This window comes from Numida meleagris, unplaced genomic scaffold (assembly GCF_002078875.1).
Source record: "Numida meleagris isolate 19003 breed g44 Domestic line unplaced genomic scaffold, NumMel1.0 unplaced_Scaffold322, whole genome shotgun sequence".
Classification (NCBI taxonomy): domain Eukaryota; kingdom Metazoa; phylum Chordata; class Aves; order Galliformes; family Numididae; genus Numida; species Numida meleagris.
In genome coordinates, this window is record NW_018364553.1 from 9,258 (window position 1) to 16,965 (window position 7,708).

At 65.1% G+C, this 7,708-nt stretch overlaps 2 protein-coding genes across 9 annotated transcripts in view; both read right to left on the reverse strand.

Annotated features, from left to right (window-relative positions):
- LOC110391178 (ELAV-like protein 3) overlaps nt 1-3,908 on the reverse strand; it is a 10,022-nt gene extending 6,114 nt beyond the window's left edge. The window contains exons 1-9 of one of the 5 annotated variants that reach the window (XM_021382945.1): nt 3,294-3,908; nt 2,956-2,999; nt 2,660-2,875; nt 2,031-2,453; nt 1,780-1,957; nt 1,151-1,262; nt 943-1,057; nt 773-872; nt 64-685 (exon numbers count right to left, since the gene is read on the reverse strand). In XM_021382945.1, coding sequence (XP_021238620.1) covers nt 502-685; nt 773-872; nt 943-1,057; nt 1,151-1,262; nt 1,780-1,957; nt 2,031-2,453; nt 2,660-2,875; nt 2,956-2,999; nt 3,294-3,742 — 1,821 coding nt within the window. In that variant the 5' untranslated portion in view covers nt 3,743-3,908 and the 3' untranslated portion in view covers nt 64-501. Of the gene's footprint in view, nt 1-63; nt 686-772; nt 873-942; nt 1,058-1,150; nt 1,263-1,779; nt 1,958-2,030; nt 2,457-2,659; nt 2,876-2,955; nt 3,261-3,293 lie in introns of those variants that run through there. The other 4 variants (XM_021382944.1, XM_021382946.1, XM_021382955.1 and 1 more) reach the window with 4 other exon arrangements.
- An 11-nt stretch (nt 3,909-3,919) lies between these two features.
- On the reverse strand, nt 3,920-6,422 carry ECSIT (ECSIT signalling integrator). Of its 4 annotated transcripts, none has more exons than XM_021382970.1 (7): nt 6,261-6,421; nt 5,454-5,808; nt 5,148-5,371; nt 4,792-4,846; nt 4,563-4,711; nt 4,341-4,443; nt 3,920-4,222 (listed from the first exon to the last, which is right to left on the reverse strand). In XM_021382970.1, the coding sequence occupies exons 1-7, from the start codon at nt 6,321-6,323 to the stop codon at nt 4,005-4,007; spliced, it is 1,167 nt and encodes a 388-aa protein (XP_021238645.1). In that variant the 5' UTR covers nt 6,324-6,421; the 3' UTR covers nt 3,920-4,004. The 4 variants fall into 4 exon arrangements, with proteins under 4 accessions (XP_021238645.1, XP_021238644.1, XP_021238648.1 ...); XM_021382969.1 differs by having other exon boundaries at nt 3,920-4,258; nt 6,261-6,420; XM_021382973.1 differs by lacking the exon at nt 4,792-4,846 and having other exon boundaries at nt 6,261-6,422.
- Between the last annotated feature and the right edge of the window lie 1,286 nt (nt 6,423-7,708).

Below are 7,708 nucleotides of genomic sequence, written 5' to 3' on the forward strand. Positions count from 1 at the left end.
GGGAGGGAGGGAGGGAGGGGGGCTCTGAACCCCTGCCCCGGAAAAGGAGGAAAAAAGCAGGAATTAAAATTCATCGTTTTTAATGGGGAAGGAGGGTGACGGGGGGGTGGAAGAGGCCTGACCCGCTCCCCACAGAAAAAGTGGGGTACCAGCTGCCCACCCCCTCTCCTAACACCCTTTCTGGACCCAGGTACCCTACGGAGCAGAGGACAAAGATTTGGGAAATAAATAAAGTAGGGCTGAGGGGATCTGGGGCAATGGGAGACTGGCGGGGAGGGGAGTAGCAGGGAGCAGAGTCCCTTTTCAGTGCTGGGGGCGGATAGGGGGTTGGATGCCCCCGTTGTGCACTAGGGTGGGGACAAGGGACACTCGGGGGTAATTCCTTCCCCTCCATGTGCCATAGCACTTATACTGTTTCTGGGGGCAAACGTTAATGCCATACCCCCCAGCCCCCTTACCCTGAAGGGGGAACAGGTATGGGGCTGCTCGTGGCCTCCCCCACTACGTGCCCCGAGGCTCGGGGTGGCTCTTGAGCGTGTGGCACTTGAGGCCATCCAGTCGCTCGAAGTGCTTCCCGCAGTGCTCACAAGGGAAGGGGTGCGCCGCTGGCCCCCCCCCACCATGCCGCCGCATGTGCCAGGTGAGCGAGGCACGCTGGCGGCATCGGTACCCACAGACCTCGCACCTGCAGCGGGGGAGGACAGAATGGCACGGGGAGGGGTTGGTGGAGTCCATGGGATGGCTCACAACTGCCCTCTCCTCCATCACTTACTGAAGAGGAGTCTCTCCAGTGTGTGTCCGCCGGTGCACTTCCAAGTGGTTTTTGCGCTTGAAGGATTTGCCGCAGCTCTCACAGATGAACTCCCGCACGCCTGGGGATAAGGATATTGAGGGGGGGGGGCCAAGAGCCCAGGGGGCCCCAGCACAGGGTGGGAGGCTCACCAGAGTGGATGACCATGTGCCGGCGCAGGTGATTAGCCAAGTAAAACTTCTTTCCACAGCCAGGCTGGGGGCACTGCTGAGTCCGGCCCTTGCGGTGCACCAGATTGATGTGGTTCTGTTGGGGAGTCGGGGGAGTAGAGGGCAAAGCAGTGAGAGGAGCACAGAGCTTGCAGAGTGGGGGGATGGAGAACAGGGCAGGTGCTCATACCTGGAAGCTGCTGAGGGCCACGTAGACCTGCCCACAGCCTGCGTAGGGGCAGGGGATCGGCTCCGGGAGCCCCTCAGGGTTGGGCGCACGGCCCCGGCGGCTGCGTCGTCGCCTGCAGGGGGGACCAAAGCTGTGATTTGAGTGACCACTCTCCCCCAGGGGCCAGTGTTGAGGACACTCATCCAAACCCCCTAGCATGCCTGCAGGACCCTCTGAGCCCTAATTGCCCCTATGAACCATAAGAAGTCTGACTATGCTAACAATATCATGCAAGAATACACTGTCTGTCCCCACATTCCACGCAAGAAAATCAGTCAGTGTCCCCAAAAAAGCTCCAGCTCCCATCCACCAAATTCCCCCAGAGTCCTCAAAGACCACCCCACCAAAATCCTCTACAAAAATTCCCCAAGGAGCTCCCACAGGCCAAGAAAAGCCCAATTCCCTGTAGCCAGAACCCTGCATTCTCAGCCCTCATGTAACCCTACCACCCTCCTACAGCCACCCCCAACCCCAATCTCCCTCTCCAGGTCCCCAGGGCCTCTCTCAAGAAACCCCTCTCCTGCACCCCAGAGATACCCCCTAACAGTCCCGAAGAACCCCAAGAAGCCCTGGCCCCCACTGCCACCAACTTCTCAGGCTCTTTAGGGATCTCATAGATGATGGCCGACATGTCACTGCCATCAGCATCCTCTGCTGGCAGAGGTGGGGAGGGCTCTCGAGGGGGTTCCAGAGGGGGCTCCAGGGAGTGTTCAGCTGCTGCAGAGGGCGGCACCTCCTCCTGCTTCAGCCCCAGTGCTTTATCTTCCTCTGCCACCAGCACAGAGAGGGAGTGAGGGGAGAGAAGGTGCCACATGCCACACCCCAAATCCCTGTCCTGTACCTGTCTTAGGGAGATGGGGGTCCAGGGGGAATGCACCTTCTCCCTCCAGCAGGGCACAGGACACTTCATCTCCCCTTACATCCAACTGCAGCCCCTCCAGAGCTTCATAGCCAGGGCCAGCCAGGATGAGGAGGGGGGGGGCCTGCAGCAGTGCCGGGGCCCCTCCCTGCAACAAGGTGGAGGTCCCCTCCTCAGTCAGTGGCCCCCGGCCTGCCCCCAGTCGTAGGGGCAAGGGCAGCGGCACGCAGACCACCGCCTCCAGCGCTGCCACCCGCTCCTCCACTGGTGGGCCTGGCCCTGCAGGGGGGGATACTGCTGTGGCCCCCCCTAGCGCTGATAGGGCAGCCCCCTGCGTCGTCCCTTGGGTTGTCTCCGAGCCTGAGCTGCAGCTCCCAGGGGAGGAGGATGAACTGTTGGGAGCCGCTGCTGTAGGAAGAGAACGTGGCAGAGACTCCAGTGGTGAGCCCTAAGCACCCCCAGATGACATCCTATGACTCCTCCCCCCAAATCAGGCCCCACCTAAAAGTCCCTTCTCCCCCTCCCCACCAGAAAAACATGCCCCAGCATCCCAACCGTTCCCAGCCTCTGCCTGAGGCCCCAGTCCCATCTCAGCCCTCTTCCCTCCGCACCAGTGTCGCTGTCCCCATCAGAATCACTGAGTGGCCTCAGGGGAGAATGCAGGTCCTGGAAGTAGCGGTGGCCACGTTCGCACTGCCACACAGCTGTAGTGTAGAGCCCCACGGAGGGGTCGAGCTCGGCCAGGCGTGGCTCGTAGGGGCAGCGCTGCCGGTGGTCCTCATACCAGATCACCGCATGCCGCAGGCAGTTCACATTGCGCCTCCGCCCTGCAGGAAGGAGCTGCTGGTATCCTGTGCCCCCTGCGGCTTGAGGTGCCCTGCTCACTCACCAGCCCCACGGCACTCACTTTTCTTCCGTTTGGGCTTTTTTGGAATCTGCTCCCATGGCTTCCTGGGGGGATAAGAGTGGCAGAGGTATGGGTAATCCCAGCAGCTGCGGTATCACGGTTAGGGGGAGAGGGGGACACTCCTCGGGGCTGCGTGGGCCTCTACGGGGCCCCCTCGGCACCTCGTGACCGTGCTACTCCCAGACCCAGTTCCCGATCCTGCCACTGATCCTGGATCCCAGCCCAGCCCCCAGCTCCCCACACTCACCCGCTCCCGGCTTCAGTTCCCGGCCCTGCTTCCGATTCCCCCCCCACCCCGGGTCGCCCCTTCGCCGTTCCCAGGACCGCTCCCCGCTCACCCCCGCCGCCCAGCGCGCTGCCCCCGCTCCAGCCCCAGCAGGTAGGCCGCCAACTTAGCGTCGCTCCAACCGCTTCGGCGCCGCAGATCGACCCAGGGCCCGTGCGCCTCGCCCAGGTACACCCTCCGCACGTCGTACTTCTTCCGCGACTCCAGCCGCCGCCTCGCCCGGTCCGATTCCGTCAGACGCGGCCGGCCCCGCGCCTTACGGCTGCCAGCATCTCCCGGATCGGCCGCGGCGTCCCGCGCGGGGCCGCCGCCGCCCGGAACCGGGTCCCTCTGGACCGCGCTCATGCCGGGCCCGGTACTCCCGTGGAGCGCCGGCGCACCACTGATGACGAAAGCACCTTGCGCCGGAAACCCCCCACCCAGGATGGCCAACAGCACGCTGGCGCGAGCTCGCTTCTGCCCGGCTCTGCTCACACGGCCTTCACGGCGCGTAGTGCGCATGTGTAGTCCCCCCGCCCTTACCCTGTACTCACCTCCAGCTTCTAACCCTGACCCTGCCCTTAGCCTCCGTATCTAGCCCCAGCCCCTTCCTCTGCCCCCAGGACCAGACTGCTGACCCCAGGGTGAACAGGTTAACACCAAGTCTCCCCCCGGAGCCCCCCAGACAAGACACAGCTCTCTTCGTCCACACCACCTCCGTTTATTGACCCACAACCCGGGAAGGAGGCACACAAACTGCCCCCCACCATGCCCTCAGGCCCCCTCATCCCTCTCCCTGTGCCTGGCGGCTCCACGCCACCTCGGGGGGCTCCAGCTTGGCTGCCCCCGGTTCCTCCAGGTGCAGTGCATCCCTGTCTCCAGGGGGACCAGCAGAGGAATCCCCATCCCCCAGGCGGAAGAGCACTGGCGTCTGGCCAAGGACAGGGTTGGTCTGCTGAAGACCCGCGATCCACTTGGCCAAGGTGCGCTGGTCACCAGCCCCTGCCATGCACAGTGCAAAGACGGGGCCCTCCTCCACTACGGGGCAGGGGGGAGGGAGGCACACTCAGGGGAGGCCAGAAGGGCCTCCAGGTGGCCGCCACCCTCCCACACACCTTACCCTCATCCACATCGAACTCATCATCATCCCATGGGCCACGCTCCAGGTCCAGGTCAAGGTACAGGGGATAGTACAGGCTGCGCTCAGGGTCGGGGGGAGGTTCCTGAGGGGACACAGGGCTGATGGGGGGGATCCATCTGGTCCCATCTGGGGCCACAGGGGTGTCCCATTCCTTCTCTTCCCCAGTAAAGGGGCCCCATCCCACCACATGCCCCAGCTCACTCGCAGATGGGGGGGGAGAGGGTCTCCCCGCAGCACATAGTAGAACAGGCGAGTGCTGCGCAGCCACAGTGGGAACGGTCCCTCCACAAAGACAGGATGCTCTGGGCCGTGCCGGGCCAGCAGCTCCTGCTGTTCTGCACTCTGGATGCCTGCAAGGTAGAGGAGGGAGCGCAGGGCTCAGTTGCAGTGCCCCTGCCCCTGATTCCCCTGGGTGCTCCCTGGCACTCACCGACAATGTAGGGCTGCACAGAGCCCTCGCTGTCCCCCTGCTCTGGCTGGGGCTGCTGTAAAAATGGATAGGGGGGTACATCCTGGGGTCATTTTGGCCTTAAGGACAGAAGTAGTGTTCCCCGTGTCCACTCTGCCTTCCAACCCTGTGTGCCCCCGTAACCCCCATCCCCTTCTCCCCTGCATGTCTTCCTTTGTCACCCCATGTCTTTTCTGTATCCCCCCCTTTTTTCCCATTCTATTCCCCCCCATGTTCCCCCTTATCACCCAATGTCCTTCCCATGTCCCCATCCCCTTCTCCCTTGATGTTCCCCTATGTCCCCTCTGCCCCCTCCATGTGACACAGGTATCCCCCACCTGGTAGACACTCAGACGGGCGTCGGGGTCATTGGCAATGCGGCGCAGTCCCAGGCAGGCAGCGGCCAGGCCAGGAGGGGGCAATTGGGCAGGCAGCGGGTAGGGGTTGGCATGGCGCATCCGTGGCAGCCAGTACAGCATCCGCTGGCACTTGCGCACAGGACGACTGCGGGGCCCAAAGATGGCCAGCAGCAGGAACCGCGTTTCTGCATCCGGCACCACTCCTGCACCAGGGAGGTGGGTCACCATCTGGGAGTGTGCAGGGACCCCTGCCACATCCCAACAGCTCAGCACAGCCACTCTCACCATATCTCTCCATCTGCTCCAGAATCTGCAGGCCACACTCCTGCTGCCGCGGGAAGGGGGCAAAGAGGCGGTGGAAGGGCCCCCGTGGCACCCAAGGCCCACGGGGCAGCAGGCGCAGCAGCCGGTTGTAGGCATCCCGCTGCCGGGCCACCCCCAGTGCCGGCATAGCTGCCAGCGCAGCTGCCACCAGCTCCAGGCGCCCCAGCCGCCGGCCTGGTGTCCGCTCCAGTTCTGCCAGTGCTGCTGCAAAGGCCGCGGGGCCCCCCCGCTCCTCATCCCGTGGTGTGGTCTGGGGGCCGTGATCGGATGGTGGCTCTGGGGCATCACTGCTGCGGTGGCACATGGGGCGAGCAGCCTGGGGAGGGGGCACAGGGTGAAGGCAGGAAAACAGCCCCCCTCCTTGGCCCCATTCCCTTCCTCTTCTCCCCACTCAGCTCCCTTTGTCTCCCCCACCATGGGCATTCTGCCTCCCATCCCTGTGTCCCATCCACGTCCCCCCTGCATCTCCCATTCCCCTCTTCTCCCACGTCCCCTCAGCCTCCTCGTGGCCTCCCCGTATTCCCTATCCCTTTCTCCTTGCTTGAACTCTTGTGACCACTGCTGCCTGTGTCCCGATGTCTCCTCTGCCACCCCATGTCCTCTCCGTGTATCCCATCCCCGTCCTTCTCTCCTGGTGCCTCCCCTTGCCACCCCGTGTCCCCCATCCCCTTCTCCCCTCATGTCACCCCGTGTTCCCAATGCACGCCCACGTCCCTCCCCTGTTCCCCCTCTCCCACGCACCCTCACTGTCCCCGTGTCCCCCCACACCTTCGGGGCTCCGCATCCCCCCCACAGCCTCAGGGGGAGTGCCCGGGCCCAGCTCAGCCTCATGGCGCCGATGTCAGGATCCGACCACCGCTCAGCAGCCGCCGGGCGCCGCCATTGCGCTGACCCTGCCGGAAAGCGCTTCCGGGTCAGGGGGCGGGGCCTGCGACAGCCAACCCCCCTGCCGGCTGGAGGGGATTCCCTGTGACGTCACAGCGCGCCCCAGTGGTGATGGCAGAGCCGGGGATACGCGGTGACATCACAGGCAGCGGGAATGGGGATAACCTCGGGCCCGGGGGTGACGTTAGAGCCCGAGGCTGACGATGACGTCATGAGGGACAGGGTGACGCCACAACAGCGCTGCGGCCGCTGCTATAAACGGTAACGGTGGCTCCGGCCGCGGGAGGGGCATCCGGACCCCCACCCCCGTCTCCTCCGGGCCCTCGTACACCAGGAGAACACCCAGGGATGTCGGCAGATCCTTCAGCTCCCGGCCCCCCCCGGACGGGACGCCCCTCCAGGGGCGCATTCCCTGCCTGTGACGAACCGCCCTTCCCACCCCCCTACGGAGTCCGATGCGCTGACGGCACTGGCGGGGGGGCGGGGGGCTGGGGCTAAGCGGGATGTGGGGGACAGAGGGACCGGGGAGAGACGGGGAGATGGATAAAGTGATGCGCAGTTGTAGGGATGAACGGAGAGAGGGAAGGACGGCAGGAGGCGGGGGGGGGCTTGGAAAGACCCCCCTATGTACCCCACCCCGGGATCCCCCCGCTAAATGTGGAAAAAATGACGCCATCGCCCGCCCCGCGGTGACGTCAGCACGGCTGGGGGATCCCATTGGCTGCCGCGGCCTGGCGCCGGGGGGGGCTCCGCGCCCTCCGCCGACTTTTAAAAGTGGCGGCGGCGCCGGGCCGGGACCGGACGAACCAAGCCGAGCCGAGCCGAACCCAGCCACAGCCGAGCCGGGGCCCAGCAAGACCCGAACCCGAACAGAACCGCCGCGGGCCAGCCCTGAACTTAACCGATGTCGAACGCGAACTTCAACCGCGGACCGGCCTACGGGCTGTCGGCTGAGGTGAAGAACAAGGTAGGCAGAACTGAACCGGGCCTAACCGGGCTGCGCCGCACCGGGGGGGAAGCGGTACTCGAACCCGCGACTCAATAGGCGGCGCCCGGCGCTGTCCGTGGTGCTGTCGGGGCTCGTGGCTGTGCCTCAGTTTCCCTGTGGGGAACGAAGTCAGGGGGTTCAGGGAGGCCCGCGCCGCTCCGTTCCCTCCCTCCCCGCCCCCGAGAAGGGTTAACGGGCGGGGGGGCTGCTGGGGGGGCCCGCCGCCCCCCCGGCCCTGCCGCGAGCCCTTATAAGGTGTCAGAGCGCGGCGGGCGGGCAGCCGCAGCCCCGGGGCTATATATGGGCAAGGGCTCGGCGGGCCCGGGCCTATGAAGGGGGGGGT

Bases quoted from the DNA above. Each gene is read 5' to 3' on its own strand.
- ECSIT (XM_021382969.1), bottom strand. From the start codon at position 6,323: ATGAGGCTGAGCTGGGCCCGGGCACTCCCCCTGAGGCTGTGGGGGGGA. The intron at 4,847-5,147 runs GTGGGGGATACC...CCATTTTTACAG, and splicing joins CCCGTCTGAGTGTCTACCAG to CAGCCCCAGCCAGAGCAGGG. The intron at 4,259-4,340 runs GTAAGGTGTGTG...CCTGCCCCGTAG, and splicing joins TGAGTTCGATGTGGATGAGG to TGGAGGAGGGCCCCGTCTTT.